At 40.1% G+C, this 27,910-nt stretch overlaps 1 protein-coding gene across 30 annotated transcripts in view; it reads left to right on the top strand.

The window, feature by feature from the left end:
- Sox6 (SRY-box transcription factor 6) overlaps positions 1 to 27,910 on the top strand; it is a 611,566-nt gene that overhangs the window by 383,515 nt on the left and 200,141 nt on the right. For all 30 annotated transcript variants that reach the window (XM_039106334.2, XM_063285244.1, XM_063285274.1 and 27 more), the window contains one exon: positions 8,368 to 8,457. In XM_039106334.2, the coding sequence (XP_038962262.1) occupies positions 8,368 to 8,457 (90 nt within the window). The remainder of the gene's footprint in view (positions 1 to 8,367; positions 8,458 to 27,910) is intronic.

Raw genomic sequence — 27,910 nt, 5'->3', positions numbered from 1 at the left:
CCCTCAGGTGACTTAATGTTATGTTGAATGGAGTGAACTTGACCATGTATTCGCCTATTCAATGCTGAAGACTGCTCAGCAGTAGTAGCAATAGAGACAGGAATTTTAAAGCTCAGAGTTAAAAATTGACCAGAAGATTAATGAGAAAGCAAAAACTTGGCAAGTATTATTTTTCTATCTAGAGGATGAACTTTGATATTTGAAACAGTGAATCAGTGTAGGCAATGTTAGTAGGTGGTAGAGGTATGTGTGCGCATGCATACGTACATGTGTGTGTATGTGTATGTGTGTATAAGAGGATATCGCGTGAGAATGGTTGAGAAGCTACTAGGCATGCAGAAGGGAGTGGGACAGTTTTTGAAGACTTATCCAAATATGGCAAAACTCAGAGTTTCATGTAGGAGCCACCATTAGGGCCAATGATAATGGGACCTGAGCCCCCGGGCAGCACAGCCTTCTACTGTATTGCCCTTTCATGGGTGCTAATACACAGTGAAATAGACCAAAGGAGGGCGTCAGCAGCTCAAGCTCATGTCACACTTTGACTTGATGACAGCTCACCAGGAAGTTGTTTGTATGAAGCTTAGAAACTGGCAGTCTGTTATGTTCAGATATACCGGGGGTTTTTTGTTTGTTTGTTTGTTTTTGGTTTTTGGTTTTTCTTTCCGACTTGTCACATCGAGTCTCTGCTTTCACTTTGTTTCTGCTGTTTTCAGTGGGTGGCATCAAGTTCAAAAATACTGAGTTCTGTAGAGGAATCTTTGGTCAGCATTGCTGCGTAAGGCCTTTGTATGCTTTTCAAGTCAGAAACTCGTTTCAAGGCTTACACCCTACACGTTTAATGCATGTTGTGTTGTAATCCAGTGCTGGTTTCCGTGTGATTTAAACTTTGAACATAACTCATTTACATATATCTCATACATTTTCATGTATTATCTCACTCTCTGAACATAACATACCTACATGTATATCATGTCCTTTTGTGACAGTTTTCATATTGTTTAGATTTTTATTTGTTTTATTTATTTTTGGTTGCTTTTTTGTTTTGTTTTGTTTTTGTTTTTTTTGTTTTTTGTTTGAGACAGGATTTCTCTGTGTAGTCTTGGCTATCCTGGGACTTGCTCTGTGCTCTGTGGACCAGGCTGACCTCAAATTCATAGAGATCCATCTGTCTCTGACCTGTGAATCCTGGGATTAAAAGTGTATGTTACCACCCCTTGGCTTGTTTAGGTCTTTTTACAGTACCAACTTGCAGACACTTAAGTGAATACAACATATTGGCTTATCTCTGCCAGACCAGGAGTTGCATTTGACTTCCACATTGGAGAGCAAAATATGATGTCAGGCCTCAGGCTCTCCGCTCCTCACTTCTAAGTCTATTTTCTCATAGAGTAGTCAGAGTTTGTCTGTGTGATCCACAGCAATCCCAGGTCAACACACATTTTGCTTCTGATCTGAGCATGAGAGAGAGGCTTTCAATTGTCCCAGCAGAGGTTTCTGATGAATCAGTTCTTTGTGTGGTCAGGAGGAGCAATAGAAAGCAGAGAACAGGTCTGTAGTTGGCATCTCCTGCGGTGGTTATGCTTTGATGAGCAGGTGAGATGCACAACATAGCAGTAGCGTTCGGAGTGTTGGAGAGATAGCTCAGTGGCTGAAGACTTCTGTTTGATCTCCAGAACCCAAGTGAAAAACCACGCAGGACACAAATGCCAGGGAGGCAGAGACAGGAGGATGCCTGAGATTCACTGGCCAACTGCTCCACAGGAACTGTGAGCTCTAAGTTCAGTGAGAGATACAGTCTTACAAAATAACAGTGGAGGAAGACATCTGATGTCTACCTTTGGTTTCAACATGGAGTCCCCCAAACACAGGATACATGTATGTCCAGAGTCATAGAATTAGAGATGACTTCTCACAAACAGGAAGGCAGGGTTCTGAGGATGTACCTCAGTTGGCGGAGTACTTGTCTAGCGGGTACAAGGTTCTCTGTCAGATGCCTAGCACTTTACATACAGCATGGATAGTCATTTGGGGCAACGTAGGGAGTTCTAGACTAGGCCAGCCTGGACTATGGGAGATCCTGTTTTAAAATACAAAAACAAATAAACAAAAATGGAACATAGAGCATACTAGATACACAAAAATAATTAAGTTGCATCCATTATCTAATAATATTTTTGAAATCAGATACATATGAATCTGACATAGTAAAACAAATAGTTGATGACTATATACAACAGAATCAGCAGTCGATAAAGTGGAAATGTCATTGGTAGGATATATTTTAGCAATATGGCTACCTCCAGTTTCTAACAGACATTTCTATTACATTAAAACAGTGCAGCATCTGAGTGTCTCCTGTGCAAGAGGTGACAGTGGAGAATCAAGGCCTCAGACTGCACATGCAGCTCTCACCCGGGAAAATGAAGCCTGTCTTGGAAGAAACAACCTGTTGAGTTTGAGGCAGTTTTGAAAGAACTTTGTACAGGTTGCTTAGTGGATGGTATTTAAGAAAGGAAAGCTTTCAGTTTAAACTAGATGGAAAAAGCAAAATGGAGGGTCAGAAACACGAGCCAAGCACCACGTGTGGTAATCTGGGCTGCTGGACACCACTGACTTTCCCTGAGGTGGCCTGTGTTCTTGGCACCCCTGTCCAAAGAGAGAGTGAGTGTTAGTGTCTATATCTGAAGCTACTGTTAGCGAGTGTAAAACTACCATCTCCCACTACACTGCCGGCTGCTGTGTTGTGCAGACCATAGCACTGATGTTTAACCAGTGATTTAAATAGTCTTTGGGAAAGCAAGCACTGAAGCACAGTTGAGCGTCACCATCTGTTTGCAGTCAGTGATGCCAGCAACTTCCTTGTCTTCACTCCTTTCTAACTCATTCCGAAATGAGGCTGTTGCAGCTCCAGCACCAGGCGGTGAGCCCTGGAGTCGCCTGTGGCCTGTCCTTCCTGTCAGCCCCTGCAGTGGCTATGCCTTGGTAAACAGGCAAGATTGTTGGGAATGATCCCCATGTTCATGTTTTAGGTGCTAGCAGCCTCAGTGAGCAGATGAGAGAGAGAGAGAGAGAGAGAGAGAGAGAGAGAGAGAGAGAGAGAGATGGTGTTTTCCGTCTTATACAGAACAGTGTGACTTTTGTGAATGTATGCTTAGTGCCAGTTGTCAGGGATGCCTAAGAAACACTCTGGTAGATAAAAATAGTACCTGGAGAAAAGATTGTCCCCACATGAGAATGCCTGCATGTGAGTCTGTCAGGTTAGATGTGGGGCCTCTGTTTCCCTGTGCACATCCCAGAGTCCGGATGTAGCAGTCCTAACAACATTTCCAACACTGTGGTTTCCTCCCCACATGCAGCCTCCTGCAAACACACCCCTCACTCACAGCATATTGTTCAGTCAAGTGGCTGAGGAATTAACATTTTTCCTGGAAGGACTATATCTGATTTAATGACCAAATCATTTTAAGGCAGCACAACAGAATTTTACAGGAACGAAATCTTTCCCTTCACACCGATCATGCGTGTTTTACTCGAGTATTGAGTCATTAGCATGTTTATAATGGTTCTAATTTAGCACAACATTTTCTGAATTTTATCCTTGAGTCATTTACAAATTGTTCTTATTGAGTAAACAAAGGGAACAGATTGCATTTTATACTTAGCAATTTATCTGAAAGAAGAGGGGAGGGTTAATTGTTTTAAAGTTTTGGTCTGTTTGGGGAAGTGAGCCTGCTTTCTCATGGCTGGGCCGACATGCCTTTCTTCATGTCTTTTTGGATGGAGGGTATGCTGTGGAGGAGGAAAATGAAGACGAAGGAGTAGGCTGAGGTTGGCCACTCCCACCTCAGGGGAGTGTGGAGCACAAGGGGGCTGGCACGAGATTATCCCAAACAGTTGGTGCATTCCTTAATGATCAAGTGCTTGACAAGTCCAGTCCTTCCTGGCAGAGCATCTGTGTTGATGTTTATACCGCTGCCCTGCTGTATGGGAAAGGCATGCTTTCTCTGCTGCTTGCCTAAAAATAGGATGGAGTATAGCATTGTATGAGATATTTTAAGATAGCAGAAACATTTAAGAGGTTAAAGGTTTGGTCTCAGATCAGAAAAGCTCAGTGATATAGTGTGCACTGTTCTTTCCACACTGGGTTTTCTGTGGAGTTGGTTGGCGATCCGCACACTGGGTTAGAGAAGTTATTTCTAGGTTTGTTTAGTTCGGTCTGAAAAACACACTCTGTGGGCTTTTCTGTCAGCTCCCTGCATGAAGAGCTTGCTTGAAAACAGACTCTATTTATACCCCTTGTTCTTATTTGGAAAGTCAGTTGTTTCATTGTGTGTGTGTGTGTGTGTGTGTGTGTGTGTGTGTGCGTGCATGTGTGTGTGCATGCGTGTGTGTGTGTGCGTGTGTGTGTGTGTACAGTCATCATGGAGCATTCCTTTGTATGTTATAGTGACTTCAAAATAAAACTGGCACATTTTAGTGTCTAATTATTTTTAGTGAGCTTGGAGGGTTTTAATTAAAATTTAAGAGTGCTCTTCAAGCTCTCCAAGCTCCAATTTTATCCCACTGTATTGTGGAGCTCTTACCACTGTGTGAAAAGATGTACAGTGGCTGATGACTGCATCTGTACGTCCCCAGTGAAAGCACTTGGGGCTGCTGAGGGGCAACTGAACGTACACTGTCAGGTCTGGCAGGAAACTAAAGTCATGGGCACTTCAGATAAATTATCAGTCTTTGGGAATACAGAGAAAAGTGACTGTATTTGAAGTAGGTGATTCCAATGGTTAAATGAAGGGATGCCTTCACAATTGTCTTAACCATCACTAAAGCACACATTTCTTCTAATGTGTACACAGTGACTGAAGCATTTGATTCTTCACTAGAATATTTGAAAGATATATTTCTGTATCGTGTTTGTGGTATTTTAGCCCTCTGATTTTCAATATCTCGTGGAAGTGAAAAGAGTAACAAATGTTTACTCATAGATAAACTGTTTCAAAGTATACTGAGACATTTCCCATCATTCCATCCTCTTCCCTGGCCTTAATTACAGTTTATTTACTCTCTGACACAGAAGATAAACCTTTATCATAGTACTACTGAAGCTGGTTTTTTTAATATATTAGGAGTAATTGAAAACTTTTCCTAAAACATCAGTCCACAGATTAATCCCATCTTGAACTTCAATTATTCCTTAGAATGTGTTAGTAGCCAGTACATTAGCTCACCATGGGGAATCACACCCTTTACTCATCCCACAGCCTCGGTTTCTAAGAAGCAGAACCACATTTGGGAATCTGTTTTACAGTGTATTTTAAATAAAGTCAATCCTGAATTGTATCATTCTTTGCTAGAAAAACTTTAGAATATGTTTCCTGAAAGATAAAAACTTAAATTTGAAAAAATAAGAAAGCAAACAAACAAAATCGCCAAATCAGCCTACCAACTGCTACATAACCCAGTAGTAGTTTAGAGATATGGGCTCTCTTCAAATGGAGAATACCTAGCATCAGATTTATATCATTCATTAATTAATAGGCAAAATAACCCAAGGCCCTGGTTTCACTGAGTAGGTGTTGTGTAGGAGTGACCTCTAGCCTCTGATGGCGTGCTACACAGTATCAGGGCACTGTAAGTTATACCTGTTTCTCATGTGTTCACGTTGTGGGGCTACTGTGAACCACACATAGTATTATGACCCATTCTTTCAGTCTTGAAGAGTCATTTGGTTCATTAGCTGCAAACAGCTCAGTCATAGAAGTTGGAACAGTCAAACTTAGATAATGAAATTTACTGTCACTGTCTCCTTGAGTAGCCATATTTGTTCCATGACAGAACCCTAAACTATTTAGTGGACATTTGTTTTGTCTCCATTTAGAATCACTGTGCCTATTGTATTGAAGACACACACTCTTATTCTTTCTGTGTGGAGTATAAGGTCTCATTTATGTAGTTTTCCCTCTTTGATCACTGAAGTTATGCTAAACCGCAGTGGGATAAAGTCTTCTCTGACTGGCTGCCTCCTACTGATGTTCTGGAAGGCTGTTGTAGAACAGGAAGGGAGCCTCACATTTAACCTGCACCCCTACCCAGATATTGAGTGCATTAGTCCAGTCCATGGGGCCTTTGACAATACAACTTTTCCTATGCAACTTTGGACCTTTTATATGTTTCCTCATCTCTGATCAGAAAGTCCTCCAGGTCAGAGTGGCTGGGTGACAACCAGCTTCTGGCTCTTCACGCTCATCTCGCTTGCTTTATCTACAGCACCAACATGGTTCTTGTGGGTCTGGCACTTGGATGAGCAGCCAGGAGACACTGTTAATTTCAAACCTTCAAGATCAAAGGATGATGAAGTTGTATGTAGTGACTACTAGTGTCCCTGGATAAATATTATCTGTGGTTGTTATTAAATAACTTCCTGTCTATAAATGTAGGCACACAAAGCCTGTGTTATCTTTTCCTTCCGCTTTCTTAAATAGGAGCTGGTATAGCTGGATCTCTGTGTTAGTAAGGACAGGATGTCTTAGTAGAGTATCACGTGCTTTGGAGCCTGTGACTGTAGAGCTCTCCATGAAGCCTGTTGGGTTAATGTTGAAGCATCATTCCCGTTGTCCATAGAGCTGTCTTCATCTCCCACGGAGCTTCAGCATTCCTTCCTGGGATCTCTGGGGTATTTTGAATCTATTTATAGAAATTTTAGACATACTTTTCATCGTGTGTGTGTGTGTGTGTGTGTGTGTGTGTGTGTGTGTACTTAACAAGTCAAGTTTTGTTACAGTCTTCGTCATACTGGCGTTTTGTCTGATGGGTATATCATCTTACTTAAGCAGACATTTGGGACTCCTGCATCTGTGCTATTGAGCATCAGTTTAATGTAATGACAGAATCTACAATGATGGGTGAAAATGTAGCAAGCCCTAGTAAAGTATAAAATTCAAGACTGTTTATTGATCTGTCTCAGTGTTATCTACTGTTATAACCATCTTGATCTGATTGGAGAAACAATAAAGCCTGGCTGCACGCCTGTGAAGATTTGCTCATTGGCTCTCTCTTAACCTTAGAAAAAATCCAAGTACCGAACAGGCCCCATGCCACATTTCTGATGTGACCTGGAGAGAAGGCAGGGAAGGGCAGGGGCTCTCACTTAACAGCCCTTCTATGTAGACCTTGTGACAGCATCAACCCTTTCATGGCACTAGATCTGGATTCCATCCATTCCCTGATTGATTGGTCTCGTCACAAACAAACGTTAATTGTTTTCAGCAATACTTTCTAATCATGTGAAGGTCTTCTCATCTCTTAAGCAAGGATCATTGCCCTTTTCAAAGCTTATCTAGCCTCTAAAGCCCTTGAGAGCCATCTTGACCCAACTGTCAATCTGAAAAATTCAAGGCGGATTTGGAAGCTAAAGGGGGGGGGGAAACCTGAAAGGGAAAATGCTTAAAAGATAGGAGCTGATATGGGGGAGAAAAGCATTTGGAACTGGAGGAACCATTTTAAAAATAATTTAAAAAGAAAGTTATCAGAATTTTGACACTTGGAATGCTAACGTTTAATGGGAGTTTTAAAATCTGCATTCTCTGGAAACGAGGCCTATTTGTTAAGAGCTGAGCCTTGGAAAGGCTCATGTAGAAGGTGGTAAGCAGGAGGTCTGCTTGCAAGGTCATCTGAATCCTGAGAAGAAAACAACACACACAGAAGAAAAGAGATTGTTAGTACAGTGTTCTCAAGTTTGTACTTCTATATATTATGAATCTTTATAACTACATACGTACTTACTCCCTGTAATCTAGAACATTATTTTAAAGTGCAAAAGGGTGGACACTATTTAAACAGGTATTTCCTTTAATAAACCTATGTGTTACTTTGTGTATAAAGTTTTAGCAGATTTCTCCATGAGGGCACAAAGAACAGCTTGATTTTATTTACTTGCCTAATTTTTAGTTTTTCAAAAGTTGAATTTCTTTTTTATGTGCTAAGTGGCTATAGGCCAGTTGGCTTCTCCTTTAACAATGTATCATTGTTCCTGCACAGCAAATAATTGTGCTTTACCTTTACAAAAAACCACCCAGGCTAAAAGAAATATCTAAATTTAAAGCCTTTGTTCTGTTTTCTCAGTCTGATAAATGATAAACATTGGTTAATATTGCTAGAATTAGGCTGCTAAGCATGGATTACGGAACACTATCATCCTGGGGCAATAGTTTACCTTAGTCATGGTGTTTTATTATCGCGTAATGGCAGAATTAAAAGAATAGCAACAGAAACAGCATTTGTTTGTTTCCCAAGGAGCCAGTTGCTCAGGCAGCTAGCCCTCTGGGTCCATAGCACACATCTTTAATACTTATTTTTGTATTTTAATAGATTCCTCCTGCATGGAAAAACTACTTTCAAAAGATTGGAAGGAAAAAATGGAAAGACTAAATACGAGTGAACTTCTTGGAGAAATCAAAGGTAAAATCTAAAAAGTATCAAATGTGTTCAGGTGTTGCCTCACATACCTCATGCAGCTGCTGGTCTTTGTGCCAGGACGCTAAATTCACTTCTAAATTACTAAAGAGTACAGAAATCTACTTTTCTTTCCATTGAGGAGTAGATGTGACACATCCCTGAATGTCTTCTCTGTAAAGTGTGCCCTATGGACATCTGCTACCCCCAGTGTCAGTGTACAAATTACCCTGTGAATCTACTTGACAAAGGTGACAGAAAGTTTTGTCAAACAATGAACAGTTCAAAATACCATTTGTTCTCTTAGAACTATAGTACTAGTGCAGTTTATAAATTGAAGTTATTTGTGTGATTTCTTTTTTTCCCCTGCAAATTGGCTCTCTATAAAATCCGAAAAAAAACAGATGGAATTTGCATCTCGTTTTATGGGTGATTTGGAGACCTATTTACCTTGGTCCCCATCCTGCCTGTATCACTTTATGCCTGAGTAGTTTTGGCTAAACATTGGAGTTTCCTCCATCTTGTACTTCCTGTCTCCATGGAGGTGATAGCATCTACTTTATATGCTCCTTAGGAGAGAGAGTTGACACAAGTAAAGGTCTTGCAACTGTATCACTTGGCACTGAGCAGTGTTTGGGTGAGTGCGGGTTACAGTGATGGTTACTGCGGGATACAGTGATGGTTACTGCTAATGTTAACTGTTAATACTGTTAAACTGTTCATAGGACTGGACATTGATTCATAGCAAAGAGAGTTCTGGGATTTAGCATTTCCTGATCTTGGGATCCTAAAGTACCTTTGTTTTCTAATTTACTTATTTTTGTGGTTCTGGGAACTGGTCTAGGAAGTCCTGTAGATTCACCCCTGCCTGTATGTCATCCTTCTAAAACATTAAGAAATGAAAGAGTGCAGTGTATTTCATAATTGCTAGCCTGCGAGCAAAATGTCTGCTTCTGGACTAATCCAGCTCTTCAGTGGAAGCTTTTCTGAGAAGTGTTCCCTTTCTTATACGTCTGTGTCACACGAGGAAGCCAGAGCTCCTATAAATGCTGTCAGTCATCACTCACAAAGTCTAACCCTCTATTTGCAGAAATACTTCAGGGTCTTAATCACATTAGTTCTCTGGATTTATTAAACAATTTTGGGTCATTTAGCTTAGTTAAGGCAACCATTTGGTAGTAGATACTTCATGAAAATGTTATTTTTAACTTATTGTAAAACATTGATAGAGCTCTGGTTCCATTCAACTCAAATGTGGAGAACAGTTGTTCTTCCCAAAGAGTAGTTAATAGATCATTTCATTAACTAGCACGGTGTCAAAATCAAGTGGAAATGAAATATCATTTTGGATTTTACTGCCTCTGCTTTGTACTCATAAAGGCCATTTTCTATTTTGGAAAAAACAGAATCTCAACATAACTGATGGGTAGAAAGAAAAGTCATTATGACATATTCTCCATCCAGCTGCAATAACATGGGCAGTGCGACTTCACACGTCATTTTGTGTTTTCTTCTCTTTCCAGAGCCACTGGTTTTATAAGAGTCAGGACAGAAATGGCTTATGCAAAGGCAAGCGTTTGCCAACACGAGTGATGAGGGGGTCTTGCTTTCTTCCAGCAGTGTGGACGCTAACTTTTTTTTTTCCGGAGCTGGGGACCGAACCCAGGGCCTTGCGCTCCCTAGGCAAGCACTCTACCGCTGAGCTAAATCCCCAACCCCACATTTTATTATCTTTATGTGAATGCTCTTTGGCTTTTTATACACTTCAGGGTGTCTTTCCTCTCATACCTTTAGATTTTATTTATATTTAATTTTAATTATCAGTTTAAAAATTAAAAAATCAGCAGAAATTGCAGATGCTCAAAATGTGTAATTCTCAAAAGTGAATGATACAGCATCAAGCCTTTCTATGCTATTCCTCTGGAGCCCTGTCGCTTCCAGTGGTGAGCTATTCTGAATTTTGTAGACATAAATGATAATACTCTTACTGAATTTTCTGTTTAACTTGTTCTACATTTTTCTTTTTATACATTTTAGCATTTTGTCACTACACACATTACATGTAGAAAATATATCAATTATACACTAATTTAGACATTAAAAACCTTAGTAAAGTGGTAATTCAAGTAGTTTGGTTTAACCAATGCTGAGAGAACACACCCTTTTCATCCTATGTGACATGGGCCAGCTGCATACTAAGCTCAGGGCCTTCTCTGAGGGTTTAAAGGTGATCTACCCTTTGAGGATTGTGTACTGTTGGGGATTATCAGTATCTCCTATCTTAGGCATTGTGGATCAGTGGATTTCCCCAATTCCAAAATTCATGCATATTTATTTGTAAGAAATAGAACACAACATACAATAAAGCAAAAGCATTCTTTAATTCTGCATAAATCTTGTGGCACAGGCTTTCTGTTTTAGCTTTCATCTATACCCTAAGTTTTGTGTAAAGTTAGCTCCCCATTCCCCGCCATGAGTTGCTCCTTGTGCTTCACGCAGGCTTTCATTTGATAGTGTTTAAAAACCATCATGGGCAAAAACATGGCATAAAGTGAGTTTGCCCTCTGTCAACCAAGTCATCTTACCTAATACCAGTTGCTCATTTCCCTCTAAAGGACTTGTCCCATGCGTGCTGGCTGTCAGAGCTTGAGACCCCTTGAGTACATTTAATAGCATCACATCCTGGGACGTACGTGCCTGCCTTCTTTCCCCTTTAAATGTTTGACTCTGTTGAGGTTTGTTCGGGTAGGCGACTCCCAGTCTTGAGATTAGATACTACTCTTCCATATTTTCTCCCAATTAGTTGAAACATTTAACCTTTTCTTCCCCTCTGAATATATTTAGATGTATAGTGTCCACTAGAGTTATAGTTTTAAAAAAAACAGTTAAAAAACAACATTATAAGGGGTTGGGGATTTAGCTCAGTGGTAGAGCGCCAAGGCCCTGGGTTCGGTCCCCAGCTCTGAAAAAATAGAAAAAAGAAAAAAAACCAACAACAACATTATACATTGTGACTGAATGCTGTGATCACTCTTCACTTGGAATAGTATCTTTTCTTACATTTTATTATACATTTGAAACCATTCATGTAAATTTTCACTAGTACTTTAGTAATAAATATAACATTTCATATTTATCATAACTTATCAAAGATATTTTCACACTTTAAAAAATTATCTTAGATTGTTTTATAACATTGTGTTAACATTAAACGTTTTAAAATTACATTTATATAAAACTATTAGATGAACAGACATCTTTATGAAATCACAGATTTTCATTGGGAACAATTTATTCAATTCTTCTTTGAAAAATTTATTAATGTCTGTGTGTGAGTTTGTGTGTGTGTGTGTGTGTGTGTGTGTGTTTTGCTTGCATGTATGTGCATGCAGTACCCACCGAGGCCAGAAGAAGGCACTAGATTCCCTGGAACTGGAGTTAGAGATAGTTGTGAACCATCATGAGGGTGCTGGGAACAGAACTCAGACCACCTACTGTCTTACTTTTAACCTTTGATCTATTTCTCCATTCCCCTAACCAATTCTTGTATGCCCCCAGGAACATTTTGGTTTTAATTCTTTACCTTTCCTTTCATGTTTTACTCTTCAGTATTATTTTTCTTCTGTTACTGTATTTTGAGATTATCCTAGGTTTTACAAGTCAGTCTTACTGATTCACTGTGTAATTTTCCTTGTTATTGGATTACTGGGTCTAACCCTGTAGCAGCTGACCAGAATGCCTTTATCTCATCACTTCAAATCATGCCACCTAGATTGCTAAGAGCAGTGTAAGGATAAAGGAGCAGAATTTTGGACAGAATTTTTAATTTATAGTGTTAGTTTTAGTATTCTACACTTTGTATGGTCATAAGCCATTTTTTAAATGCCATCTCATGTACCCCAAGTTGGCTTTGAATTTGTAATGACCAAGACTGACTCTGAGTCCTTGCTTCCCTGCCTCTTCCTCTCTAGTGCTGATATCACAGGGACATTCCACCATGCCTACACCAGCTGCTATTTTTTCGTTAAAATAAGTTTATCATTGAAAATATAGTTCTTTATCATTAAAAATATAGTTTTAGCTCTAGACTCTTAGACGTCTCTAGAATTGTGTTTATGGCACACTTTGCTAATTTGGGGGATTTGAATTCATTATGAAATAAATGCAGGCTAATTGTGGGATAGTCATCTTTGAATGTCCTGTAGGGTGTCTCTCATATATTGGATTGATTTGTATCTATTTGTGTGTGTGTGTGTGTGTGTGTATCTATATGTATGTACACACACACACACACACACACACACACACACACACACACAAAGTATATAACTTCCAGAATTCCAAGTAGAACTGGCCTTTCCTTTCTATATTATATAATAGAAGTAGAAGAAATATATGTGTGTGTGTCTGTCTGTCTATCTATCATCTATCTATCTATCTATCTATCTATCTATCTATCTATCTATCTATCTATAATTTCTCGAAATTCTTAATAATCTGAAAACACCAGAGCCTAAAAACATGTTTTACTTTTTATGGTCATTTTTTTTCATAAAATACTTATTCTGAAATCGTACAGTCTGTGAGAGTTTTCCATTGTTACTGTTGTTGATTTAACCTATAGTACCTAGCATTTCAGGCTTCTGTGTATTTTCTGTTCTATATCTAAATCTTACTTTTGAAAATTTGTTTTCTCCTTCTGCCTTTCACTTCTCTTGGCAGGAGTTTTTCAACTATTTAGCCATTTACCGTAAAGATGCAACACATAACTCCTAAAATTGCCCCTTTTCGGCATGCCAATCAAATAATCATCTTGCTTTGTTGTTACTGTTTCTTTAGTCTTGATTCACTTCCTACATTTTGTTTGTTTTTATGTACTCTAACTTCCCACATAAGATGCTTCATTTACAACTTTTAAACTTAATATTAAAGGCACTTGGTTATGTGTGCCTTTAGAATTTTTGTCATTTTATGACTATTTAATAATTACAATGTTTGCTAACTAATTTATGTTGATGTATTTTACATAAGTTTATATCTCATTCTAGAGTCATGAAGTGTAACAAAATTACTATAAGGAGGGAATAGCCACCATCAATCTTAGTGGAATATTCTAGAAATATATAGTGGAACAAAGTGGGGCCATAGAATGTTTAAGACTGAAAGATGAGTCTTCAATCCAGAGACCTTAATATTCCTATACAATTGAGAAGCAATGATTTTTTTAAGCCTTCACTTTAAATTCTTTGCTTCATGTAATACTACCCAAATGAAGCACAACGAGGCTGCTAAACCCATGAACTACCGCAGACGTTTGTGAGACAATGGTTTGTCAGAGGTGTCAGCGAGCCTTGCCTTGTCTAGTATTTATATTGCTTGTTTAAAGGCTTGTTTCATTATTTTAAAAGTACTTATTTATTTGTTGATTGAATGATTGTTCATTGCTGTTCTGCCTCATCTATACCTGTAAGAGGAGGTCAGATTCTCTGAGCTAGAATTACAGACAGTTGTGAACTGTCATCTGGGTTCTGGGAATTGAACTCGGTTCTTTCTGAAGAGCAGCCAGTGCTCTTTACTGCTGAATCATCTCTCTAGGACCTATTTTATTATTTTATATAATGTGTATGTATGTGCCTGTTTGTGGATATGTGCATAGAAACACAGGTGCCCACGGAAGCTAGAGGTGACAGACCCCCTTGTGTTGGAGTGGTTGGGAGCAGGTAGATGTGGATGCTGGGAACCAACCTTAAGTCCTCTGAAAGAGCAGCAACTGCTCTTTAAGTCATTGAGTCATCTCTCCGGCCACTGTTTTTATAGTTTATATCTAAGCTAGGTAACAATATGTTTAAATTACACTACATTCTGAATGGTTGGTTGCAGCCAAGATAGAAACATCACCTCAAAGAGTTCTGTTTTTCTCAGTGCAGTACCTAAAGTATTTCCTAGCATCCTTTAAATACACCAAGGGAATATCCCACAGCATCATTCACTGACATATTTCTGCAGGTCACCTCTTTTCCTGCTGTCAAATTACTTGAGGTACAATGTGATAACTTGCAGGAGATTAGTAGCAACAGACTCATGATGAGGTGCCCCAAACATTTATTATGAAGAGTACTAAAAGACAGGCAGGAGGGGTCGGCCTGGCACATGCTCTCTGACTTGGAGTGTTGGGCAGACAAGCAGATGTAGGGAGCTGAGATAATAGGGAACTTTTCTTAAAAACACAAAACAACATCTCAAGAAATTGTGGTATCTGATACAGTTGAATCATATGTTTTGGCAGAGGGCACCTGAAATACAGCATGTCAAAAGGAACATGGTAATAAGTCTTGTGAGATTCTTTATTGTCCACAAAACAGAATATTAAAATACCTAAAACTGTGAGTACTAGCTCAGGAGACTGGGGCAGGAGGATTTCCATGAACTCTAACCTGTACCATATGGTGAGTTTCAGGCTAGTTATCCTGTCTCCAAAAAAAAAAAAAAAAAAAAAAAAGTTCATGCCTTTAATCTCAGCACTTGGAAGAAGGCAGAGACTGGGAGATCTCTTTTGGAAGCCAGTCTGGTCTTTACAGTGAATTCCAGGAGAGCCAAGAATGCAAAAAACAAAACAAGACAAAAACTTCTAGGTATGGTAGCTCTCTCCTTTAATTCTAGGCAGAGGCAAATAAGTCTTTATGAACTGAGGCTAGCCTGGGGCACAAGTTTCCAGGCCTGCTTCATTGTGAGACTCTGTCTCAAAACACCAAAGAAACCAAACAAACAGAAAATAAAAACATTATAAAATATTTTTGATGTTATATGAATAAGAGATACCTACTCTTACAACTGAGTAAAACAGAAGAGAAAGTTGGCAGCTTAGAGTGTTGCTTGAAGCTGTAGGGGTGGGGTCCGAGCTTGGTCTCAGAAGTCTCTGCTTGATATAACAGAGTGGTTATAAGTTCTCTGAAGCCTTAAGAGAGAGACGCTGGGAGGCTCCTGACCTCCCCCACAGCACACACTAGCTTTACATTTCTACTTTTGATCATGAGGCAGGACATGGGCAGCATAGCCTCACTGTACAATACTTATTCCTCTGTGCTTAAATGACTGAGAGAGGAGTGGAGACGTGACAGAAGACAGTACAATACAGACATGTGGTGGGGTTTGAGTTGTGCTGAGTGTGTGGGGATTCCAGGATAGTTGTGGTTTGACACGTTTCTGAATGCAGTCATGTCCTTGAGCCATGCCTGCAACATGAGGACTTATTGCTGTGCAGAGGCTTGACATCTTCAGTTTATAGGAAAGGTTTTGAGCCTCCTTCACACATCTTCCCCTGGATATGGTGGCTGGCATCTCCTGCTTGGTGTGAAGGTGCCTCTTTGGGCACCGTGCCAGGTGAACGTGCTGCTGGTTGTCTAAGTTAGTACAGACTGTGCTTGTGTTTGTCAAACACCCAGACGATAAGAGACACAGGAGACAATGTGCAGTGAAGGAAAAAAAGGATGCTGAAGACTCCTTTCTAGTGTCATTAAGGATTAAATGTTTTGCTATATACATTTAAGTATAAGGTAGATGCCTGTGAGATACAGCCTCCTTACACCTTAGAAAAACAAAGCTTGTTTTTTCATGCTGGAAAAATGACTGAGAATACATTTTTCAGGGTGCATTTCTGCAAGTGGTGCCAGTGTTTTCCAGGCACTGAAGTACAATCATGTATAATGTTCACTGCTATGTTTGAGGACCTGTTTGGCCTTCATCAACTTTGTGCTCATCATGTGTGCTGAGGAGCAGAGGTGCTGTGCTGTTTTTTCCCCATGGTTTTTTCCTAGAAGATTTAAAGGCAGGAACTGTATGTGCTCATAGCAAATACTGAAGTGACAACATAAATTTAAGTTGGGTATGGTGGTCAGGCCTGTAATCCTAGAACTCAGGCGGCTGAGGCAGGAGGCTTGTAGTTTTGAGGCCAGCTTGGATTGCATCGTGAGTTCAAGGTGAGCCTGGACTATGTGGTGAGGCTCTGTCTCCAAAAGCATTGAGACAGCACTCAAAGAAAATATAGCAGGAACCAAGAAGGAACGTCACTCTAACACTTCTGTGAAATACGTCTGAGGGCCTCGTTTTGTCTCAGCTTTGATTGTCAGCAGGAATCCTCAGAGGACAGGACAGGCACACAGAGTCATGGTTGACTTCAGGTCACGATGGGTCTTAAAGGTCAAGTAGAGCAGGATGTTCTAGAAGTTCTCAGGAGGGTTCTTATTTCCAGTTGAGACTGGATCTTCCAGTTCCTGCAGAATCAGTGTTCTGCACCAATCGCTGACTTCCGTGCCCAGGGACTCCTACTTGGTTATTCTCATAAGGACCTAAAACACAGTGCAGGTGCTAGTTCCCTACCTGGCTTCCCTCTTTCCCCGAATGCTCTGTTCTCGAAGTGATGGTGCCCACTGTTTTCTGCTTTAAGCAATCACAGTACTCAACTGGCTGGGCAGGTACTATGACTGTATACCTTGAATATTTGTTTATAAATGAGATTTTCTTGAATTTCTACTCGTTAATTTATGGTAATTTCTTCTTCCTTTGGGGAGACTTCCAAAAACCAGAAAGAGACCTTGGATGGCTAATGGATTAAGAACACTTTGTGCTCTTGCAGGGAACCCAGGTTCAATTCCCAGCATACAGATGTTGGCTTACAACTGCCTATAACTCCAGTTACAGGACACCTGATCTCCTTTCCAGGCCTCTGCAGATACCAGGCATGCATATGGTATATATGTATATACATATATATTTATTTTTTACCATTTATTTATTTTTGTGTGTATATGAGAGCACTTGCATTTATAAATATATATGCAAAACAAAACAGAACTGCCTAGGGGTGAATCTTTTGCCACCTTACCAATAAAATTAGCAAAGTTCATTCATTTGGTGATTTTTAAAAATGTGTTCAAATAATAATGTGCTGGTGTTTGTTTAGATTTAATGTGCTATAATGAATTTTTTTTAATGCCCTGAGTTGTGAATTTAGGGACATTGTCTTCTTACCTCCTTTTATGAGATGATGCATTTGATTGACAGCCAGTGCCTTTTGTACATGTTCCTATAGAGTAGAACTTGAGAGTTACATCGAGATTCACAGACGCTCAGAAAACTAGAGCTTGAGGCTTATTTTTTTTGTCTGTTATACAATCCAACTTGTTTTTCTCCAGGTAAGTCCAGAAAGCTTCTGCTGTAAACCACATGGTAAATTACTAAGGTAGAAACTTAATATTTGGCTCCAAATAACATGTTTAGCCAATTTCACATAGTCTTTTGGATGTCTTGTAATCAATAGCGAGTAATTACGGGAGAACTCCTGGATTTCTTTAGCCAGCAGCAAATGCATGAAGCAGCCCCTCTGAACACATTTGGATCCAGCAGCACCACGGTTTCTAATTACACCGCTTTGCTTGAGTGTAGACATCTCGGGCTCTCCTTTGTACTGTCTGCTCTAAACATCTTTTGCTTCTTTTGAAGTCTGTGTGATATACATGCAAGCAATTAAATGCCCCCCCCCACTGCAGGTTGGAGACACAAGGTCTTCTTAATTAAAATTCTAACAAAAGCTACCGGCAAAAATTCCTACTATATGATTAAGGTCTAAAGTATTATGATACATTAGACTCATTGTTAACTGTCAGGATTAAAAGAAATCGATATGTTGGGGTAAGATCAGCTGAATCTAATTAGTGAAATCAATGTTTATATAAAAGAAAATACTAAAGTTTAATAACAGGTTCTGCTTATAAATATAAAGCTGGCTAAAATTGTTCTTTGTTGTTACTGCATTGACCACATAATCATATTTTAAATTCACTGTGTAAGAATCGGAAACTTCTTTCTTGTAGTTAATTATTATAATTAAAACACAAAACTTTAAAATCATATCTGGTTTCAGAAGTTTTAATTATGAAAGATTCTTAAATGTAAAAATAGTCTCCAATTATAAAATATTCCCAGTGATTCCATTTTTAAAAGGCTAATTTTAGCAAGAGCTATGTACCAGAGTCAGAAAGGAGGCAAACTTGGGTAGAAGTAAAAGGAACTAAAGTATTCTTATGCAATTATGATTACATTAATATGCATTAGTCCATCAGTGATATAGCAAAATTAAAATGGATACATTTTGATATACCATGAAAACAACATATCTTACCTTTTCCTTCCTGATTGCTGTAATGAAAATAAACATCACAACCAGTATGGAGAAGAAAAACTTTACTAATTGCAGCCTAGATTTTAAGTCAAATGAAGGTCATTAGCAATTTCCTGGAAGCCCCTCAGATTGCTTACCAGGAAATGGTGGCTAGCAGGACATCTGTAGTTCTCCTGGTGGAATTAGTGAGAACTGGAGTTTTAATGATGTGTGTCAGATGAAGGCTGATGGGGGTGGGGTGGGGTCGAGTCCTCTAGCACAGTAGGTAATATTCTTTGAACAGAAACATTTTTTAGATTTCTTATTAACATACAAACCTAGAAATGAACATAGCCATTAACATGCATAAGTTCCCCCATACTTTAATATATGCCTGTAGTGAGTAGGTCACAGCCACAAGGGGCATTGTGACCGGAGGGATCTGCATGTGGAGTGGAGCTTACCGAAAGACGCTGCTCTCAGAGGCTGGCATGATGATTCGACAACACTGTTGGGTGGCAAATTCAGTCTCATCTTTCCATCTCCACAAAAGTGAGAAAAATCGAGTGCGAAACACCTTCCAAGACATCAACCTAAGTCTGACTTACTCTTTGTCTTGATGAGTTCACAGAGGTGGCATCAGTCATGTAGAGACTTGGAGCTTAGCTCTCCTTATGATACTTAAATGAGTGGTTGGCTTCAAGTGGGCTAGAATGTCTGAAGCATTTAATAGTGACAGAAACAGAGACATAATACTCATTCATTCACTCATACATATACTAAATTATACAGAAAGGATGTTTCTGGTTGGTTTCCAGTGGCAACAGGAAGAAGAGTATCTGGTAACCGCCTCTTGTGTCACAAGTGATCTTATAGGAAATGAGCTAGTATATGTAAGCCTGAGAAGGAGACCTCGTAGGCTAAGACACTGACATTATCCTACACATCTGTCAAGTTTACAATGCGGAGTGTGCTGTTAATGCGCAACCCAAAATCAAGTTATTGCTAATTAAAATTAATTTCAAATAGGTTAGACCTGGCAACATTAACCCAGCTTTATTTCCATTTTGCTACATTACAGTTTAGTTATTAAAGACCTCCCAAGCCTTTTGCAGGATTATTAAACTATTATGTCTTACTCAAAAATTTAAGTGATTTCCCATGTAACTTTTGTTGTTTTTGTTAAAAATGGGATGTTCACATTTAGTATTTCTGATACATAGTTGGCAAATGGTATTTTGTTTTTAATGTTCATTTTTGTTTTGTTTTGTCCTTGTTTTTTTGAACAAAATATTACTCTGTAGCTCAGGCTAGCCTAGAACTCACAGCGATCCTCTTGCCTTAAGATTCCTGAATGCTGAGATTATTGTTGTAAACCACTTCTCCTGACTTGGCTTAATTTGTTTTGAAAATAACTGTGGTAGATGAAATTTACTATGTACACCTTAACACTTACACAGAGATTTAAAAAAAAAACATTTTAAAATATACTAACATTCACTCACCTCAGCTCTTTTCATTTGAATAAGTTACATGCATTTAAGATATACATTTGTGGAATTCTAATCCCACAATTCTTGGAAGAAAAACTGGTAGGACATTACTAGTCGTCCGTGGTGTCCCCCCCCCCCCCCGTGCTCTGCATTTAGCACAGTAGGTGCGTCACACCACAGGCATTTTCCTAGTTTAGGGTCAGCTCTTGAGCTCACTCTCAGGGGTCATGGCTACATCCCACAAAAATCTGCCACATGGCTTTGGACCTTCCACAGTCCTAGAATTTAGGATATTTGTCAGTACTGAAAAAGCAAAGCAAAACCAAAACAGAGCCTTTTTGTCCAAATACTGTTCCTGTGAAAAAGGCCTCTGCAGTGAACATAACTTGTACATTATTCTGTACATTAAGATTTTTTACCAATGTTGGTCATTGCCACTAAATGCATATTTAATGCACTGGGGAAATTTGACGCAGTTGTTTGTTTGTGATTCCCCTTCAATTCAAATGTCTACATTAAACTATTGAAAAATAAAACTGGAGAGTTTAGCTCGCTTTTAAAAATTCACTGACTTTCTGAACTCTGGTAGTAGACATCTATTGTGTCAACCGAGATGAAATTAGCGTAGGGACTACAGTGTAAAGAATACGCTTCCCGAGTTTAGTAATATAAAATAAAACCCCTCCTTGAATACAACCTTTAAGAGGGGAGACCGTCAGCCACACCACCTCATGTGGGGTCAGTGGGAGACACTATAACTGAGTGTACATTTTAGCTACTTTAACTTTAGATAAATTATTTTCCCTTGAGTCTCTTTTCAGCACTCTGGCATTGATTACACCCAGAAATGGACTAAATAGTCCAACACAAGTTGGTAGCTCTTAGGAAATCCGTTCAAATGACAGAAACCACAGAGAAAAGGCCCACGACGGACTCTCTTCGTGATTGTCCAGACTGTTTTAAAGCCCAGAGAATTTGGGTACTGAAAAAGACCTCTAATGCTGAAAGGGTCTGAAAAGAAGAAAGGTGCCGGAGGGGTAGAGTTTCTGCTGACCCATGTTTTATTTCTCCTTTGATCATAAGCTGGAAGGAAAGGACTTGTTTCACAGAAATGGCTCAAAATCATTTAGATGGTTTGTCCAGGAGAGGAAGGGAGGCAGATGCCGGCAGGGTTTGGTGCAGGGGTGGGATTCCACAGGTCTTCTGAACCAATGTTCAGTAGCCCAGCCAGGGTTTTCTCGCAGCTACTTGTTCTGTGTGCTTTCCTGGTATTCTTAAACATCTCTCTGTACAAGAGACTGGATCTAAATGGGATCTATCCGTGCCCTTAAGTAGGTTTCTTGACGTAATAAGAGATTTGTGTTCTTGCAGTTAAAGCAGAGAGTTTCATTCCTGTTCACATTTGTTTAACCAGATTCCCATCACAACAGGTGCACAATTATTTTTATGAGTAAAATATTATCAGCCTTCAAAATTAGCCAGGGCAAAATGCAGATTGTCTGATTAAATAATCAAAGGTGATACTTAAAATACATTTGATTTCCACAGGAATTTTAAAATGGTGAGCCCTGATCTCTTCCTCCCGGTTCAGAGGGAGTTACAATTGTTGCTAGTGTAGGCAGTGCTTGTAAAGTCTGACGTGCTTTGTGAAGCCAAAGCACACTCATCAGATAACGAGCTCTGGTCTGATCCTCTCACCTGTCAGTGAAGTGGTGCATATCACAGCAGGTGACTCTTTCCCTTGAACATTATTCAGCGTCTGAAGCCTAACAGTCTAGAAAACTAAAATCCAGTGTTTGCTCACTTAAATTCAATTTGTGAGGTATAAAATTAAACATATATTTCAGCTTATAAACTAAAATATGTATATATCCACACACACAAAAGCTACAGATTATTTGGGTGAACAGTCAAGATGCCTAAGTGGCGGAATACAGACCAACCCTACCCTGCCCCTCCTGAACTGAACAGGAAGCGTCTCCGGGTGGCAACTTAACTGTGGTTTTAAAAGTACTACAACCGTACAGCTGTCAGAAACCAATTACAGGCAGGTAACTGTTTGTTTTCATATCTAAATCTGTTTGTCAATCAGGAGTATGCAATGAATCAGGAGAAGGGATCTCAAACACAAACCACAGAGTAAGGCGGAGCTTCTGGAGGAAGGCCAAGCCACAAGAATTAGGGCAGGAGTGGGTTGGAACCAAATCCACACGTGTGTGCACATGGCTCCCGGCTTTGACCACATTTTCCAAATCCAGTCAGAAGCTGAGATGATTGGAGAGAACTCTCAGTTTTCTGTTGGGAGTAGACTCATTTTAAGGTTTGTTAGAAGCAGTGTGGTTACCGAAGAGAGAGATTATAAACGAAGCCTGCAGTTTGTTATTAACCGAGGACACTTTCAGTACGGGCTCATCCAGTCTTAAGCAGAGATGATGACTTGGGTGCTGGTTTGGGAGTGTGTGGAGACATACCTTTGGCTATCTTGTGAACAAGTAGGTTTTTACTACTTTGACTTTAGTTCACAGAAACTTTTATTTCTGTGCCTGTTTCTGAAGCATCTTGTTTTAACTGGACACAGTCAGTGAGGCCACCTCTACTGTTCTGATCCTCCACCCTGGGGCTGAGGTTGCGAGACAGTGAGGCTCACAAAGAGTGCTTTACACACGTCTGTAGGGCTGAACACGGGGAACCTACTGAGAGCCAAAGTTTAAGTTGGTAGCATCACGAGAGAGTAAATAGAAGTTTATTAAGAAAGCTAAAAACAAAATGGGCATAGCCATGCTGTGGTTTTGCTAAAACATGGGCTTTTGGATACACCAAGAACCTGGATTTCTGTTCTACTGCTTACTGAAAGGAGCCCTTTTACTTTTCCAGGCATGGTGTGGGTGTGCCAGTGAGCCTTAGACCGGCAGCATGGTGCCTGTTGTCCAGCCCTCGCTGTGCACCGTGTGTCTTTCTGCTGTGGCTAACAGGCTTTAGGCTACCCTTTTAGGTGGATGTGGGAATGTATGCTATGCAAAGGCTTGGTGCTTGTGCCAGGTCTCTGTGTAAATTCAGTCTGGTTGTCAGGAAACAGGAAGAGATCTTTGTGATCTGAAGGAGCATTCTCTGAAGACTTTCATCTGACATAGCATCAGAAGTAACTGATGAGCTTCAACAAAATAGTAGATGAATTAACACCATCCCTTTTCAGTATAAAGAGTAAAACAGCAGGAAGGACCTTGAGGAGGCACTCTGTGTTCTGTTTCATGGAGAAAATAGGAGGTGTGTATGTGTGCGGGCACTCTCCTTGTGTCCTTGAGCAGGACAGAAGACAACTGACTTGTGAGAGTCGGTTCTGTCCTTCTACCATGTGGGTCCATGGGCTTGAATCTGGGTGATCAGGATTGATGGCACTTTTATCAGCTGAGCCATCTTGCCAGTCAGAACAAACCTTTGTCCCATTGAACCTAAGATAAGAGCCCAAATGGATCCTTAGAATTCCTGTCCCCTGTTCTCCTGGTTTTCAAGGTCTGTGTTTGTAGCATTTCAGTCAGCCCACAGATCCCCATACCGTGCTTATTTGGGGGTTTATATGATTGCATATTTCCTACTGTTCAGGCAGGATTGTTTATTTTGTGTATGAATGCTTTGCCAGCATTGCCTGTGCAATGCATGTGTGTAATGCCTAAAGAGACCAGAAGAGGGCACTGGATCCCTTGCAACGGGAGTTAGAGAAGGTTGTCAGCTGCCATGTGGGAACTGGGAATCAAATCAGGTCTTCTGCAAATTCAGCTTAACCACTGAGCCATCTCTCCTGGCCCCAAACTTCCTCCTAAAGACTTACTTAGAACCAAGAGCAGAGAATCTGATGATAACAAGAGATAACATTAATCACATACTGTGTCATAGTGGATTGTGTGTCTTCTCTCACACAATCCTCAAGCCAAGGCTGTGAGGTGGGTAGCATTACTTTTCTTTTACTGAAGAGAAAGAAGGGTTCAGGAAGAAAGAACAGTTTTCTTCAGACACCAAGAAAATACCAGCCATTTCAAGGTTTGAATCAAGGTCTATGTGCTGCTAAGCCGTCATCCCTTCTGCCTGAGCTGACTTTCTGCAGTTTGGTCCCTGCTGGGCCACCCAGACACCACTGGGTCACACCTTTTCCTGTGCTTTTCAACTCTTTCAAACTAGAATTTGAGCAAGTCAGACAAATGAACAGAGATGAGCAGCCAAAGCAACAGGCACCAATTGCTACCATCCTGGCTATGACCTCACAGTAGGAACTACGCATTCACTTGTTTGAGAATTTGGAGGTCATCTATATACTTTCATATCTACAAGTTTTCATTAAAAATCTCATGAGTGTAAACTCTTTTCTGTTAGGTTGATCCTCCAGGTTTGATGTGCTCAGTGTTCCTTAGTGTACCCACACCTTTGGGGTCTCTGGTTTGCTGTTAACTGCAGCATAGATCTGCACTGTCTCCTTGCATAGTATCATTCTACAGTAGACTCTGGCCTTCTCAGCTGTCTGATCTGAAGTTCTACTATGTAGGATGTATGATATGTCAGAAGAACAATAATAGAGCACAAGCCACAGACACTCTGGCTGCTGGTGAGGCTTCTGGGCTTTTTAGACTTCTAGCACAATGTCATATGGACTTGTGTGTTTACTGCAAAGCCTTATGAACCATGAACAGAATTCCAGTCACAGACTGCACTGTGGTTAATTATTAAGTTAAAACTGTGAGAAGCAGTTAGAGAAGATTGCCATCTCTCTGCAACAACAACCCTTTGTGGTTCTGTTCCAAGTTCTCCTATCACACCAGGTGCTGTTAATTATTTGGTTCTTTGAATCTTCATATTTGTAATGTAATTTTCTGCTCTCTCTGAAGATATACTAGAAGTCATTTTTAGCCTCTTTCACTCAGCAAAACAATAGAATTGCTAGTGCTCTAGGAAAGACCAATTTGGGATCCAAGGGGATCCAGAGGACATTTGTATTATGTAGAACAATGAGAATCATGTCATCAAATTGTCTGCAGCAATTTCCATTAAAAGAGTTTCAACTTTGAGGAGGTGAGAAAGCAGAGCCAGACATGAGTTTAGAGGCATGGATTTGATACCTAGTCACGGATCTGGAAGTGGAGATAGCATGTACTGATGGAGAAACAGCTTAGCAGCCTGGGCTCTTGGTTATCGTAGCTGAGGCACCTGAGGACCAAGCAGAGATGCCCAAGGACACAAGTTAGGAGAATCAGAACTAAGTCATCTGGGAAGCCATAGGTTAGCTAATGGGTGAAAATGAGATCCTGGCCACAAGACACAGGGCTACAGAGTAGCATGTGTACAGAAATTAGCACTACAGGAGGGAAAAGTACTCACTGCTTACAGTGTTTGAGTAGTGTGCCTCTGACCTTGTGGTAAGGTTTCCCAGTTCTGGCTACCTACTATGTATAGTTAGAAACCAATGTTTAGACCTAGATAAAAGGAAAAGTTTGGAAAGGTTTTCTAGAAAACTTTAGATCTGTTACCCAATACAGAAACTACTAGCATTATATGGCTATTTTATATAAATTCACATTGATAGAAAGTCACCAGAATCAAAACTTTATTTCTCAGTCACATTTTAAGTGCTTTACTATGATACTTGGATAGTGACCATCATATTAACCAGCAAAGAAGTAGAACATGTTCATTACCTAGAAAGTCCTGTTGCATAGCATTGATGGACAGTATGAAAGTCCTCTTGGCAGTGTTGCTGTACGGTCTGAAAGACATTAGAAGACATTCTAGCACTATCTAAGTGGAGGTATATTCAGTGAGGTTTCTGGAAATAGAATTTTGCTAGAAGGGTTCTATTAAGTGAGGCTAGTTCTGAAATTGGTGCTCATAATGTGTATTTACACAAAGGTGAATTTCATTCTCACTGGAATGCATTGTAACTGGATATAAAGCTGTGGCAGTGGAGTAGAGCCTTACCCTTGCATGAACATGTGTACTTGGGGACACACATTGACTTTTCTAAGTTATCTTCACAATAGCTGATGGGAAGTCCATTCCTGCATCCAAAAAAAAAAAAAAAAAGAAAAGAAAAAAAAAGCAAACTAGACAGCTTCTATCGACCCCTGTGGTTTTATTGTTCATTGTATCTAATTCTGATTTTGTGTATTTAAGGAAAACACTAATGAGGAAGTGAAGTGCATAGAATATTCCTTTTTCCCTTGAAAGTAAATAAAACTCCAAGGCAGAGAATGTTTGTGGGTCTGATCTTCTAAATTCTACCAGCTTGCCTTCCTAACATTGAATAGAGACATTCTTACACATGGTACTTCTTCCTCTCCCTTGTCCTTGTTGATGTGGGGTCACTTATCCTAGATTTGAGGTCTAGAAATAAAATAAGTTCAATCTACCAAAGCCCAGCAGTACCCTGAAGAGATTTTAAACAATGAGGATGTCAGTGTTAAAAACAACTTTTAGGGAAAAAACCCTCAGAACTCGTTTGCTGAAAGCACTGCTTTGGTCTTTGGTGAAAGCTCTTGACAGACCTGAGTACCAGGCTCACAGAAGCAGAGGAAATGGGACCAATATTTCTTGCTAGGGCCAAACTGGTAAAGCACAAAATAGAGACTTCATAGAAAGAGTTGTCTGAAGAAAAGAACATTAAAGCAACAGACAGACACTGTACCATGCCAATAAGAGCAGCAGTAAGCGCAGGAAGGAAGTGCTTGCAGCAAAGTAAGTTACTCTCAGCACTTGCTTGGCACCTCTTGAAGAACAGCACTTCTGTGTTGGTGAATTTCTAAGCTGAAGAAACAGGAGAATGCGCTTCTAGTGTAGCTTTTAATAGCAATCAAACCACAGACACAGGAAAAGAGCTACAGAAACCAACAGGCACAAGTTTGGAAACATTAAATGAAAAGTGCAAAATTACATATCTGCTGTATAATTTATATAAAATGAAAACATAAAGCAACCCTGTAGATGTCTCATATAAACTCGTGTGGCTACAGTATGAATGTGTTGAACTGATAAACATTTACTATACGCCAAAGCCTCTAAGTAGTTTTTGTTTGTTGTTGCCATTTTAAATAGAAGCAGGCTGTGCTGCAGGAGCAGAGGAAACAACTGCATTAATGTGGCCACTCAGTGGCCGAGCTGCAAGCAGCCCTGAGACCCCTCCCCTCTCTGCTTCACAGGAGCTTTGGGAGTTGCCTAGCCTCCTCATACTGTCCCTTCAGAAAGTGTGGCTATTGTCGTCCTCTTGAAGGAAAAGTGAGAACAGCAGAGTCAACTGTGGGTTGAGGAGTTATCTTTGTAGAAGCAAGCAATTCCTAGTGCTGTATTGCACACAGCTCTTTAGGGACAGCCTGTAATTCCCATGCTAGTTCATTCTTTTATATTTTCATCAGTGCCACTCATCTGGCCACATTCCTCTCTCTCTCTCTCTCTCTCTCTCTCTCTCTCTCTCTCTCTCTCTCTCTGTGTGTGTGTGTGTGTGTGTGTGTGTGTGTGTGTGTGTGTGTGTGTATACACATGCAGAGGCCAGAGGAGGCTGTTGGCTATCATGCTTTACTACTTTCCATTTTTCCCTTGAGACAAGGTATGTGATGAACTGGAGCTAGGCTGGTGACTCATCCTCCTGTCTCTGCACCCCAACCCTGACACTGCAGGGCTTGTTACAGGTGCATAAACCTGTCCATGCCCTGGGTTTTAACATGGGAGCTAGGATCCCATTCATATATGCACAACTAGTGCTTTTACCCACCAAGCTTCCGGTCCCATGACAAATACTTAGGAAGAAGCTGTCATGTGCTAGCTATTAGGATGT

Source organism: Rattus norvegicus, chromosome 1, assembly GCF_036323735.1.
Source record: "Rattus norvegicus strain BN/NHsdMcwi chromosome 1, GRCr8, whole genome shotgun sequence".
In the NCBI taxonomy this organism is placed as follows: domain Eukaryota; kingdom Metazoa; phylum Chordata; class Mammalia; order Rodentia; family Muridae; genus Rattus; species Rattus norvegicus.
The sequence above is the reverse complement of the archived record's forward strand: the minus strand, read 5'-3'. Positions and strand labels throughout refer to the sequence as shown.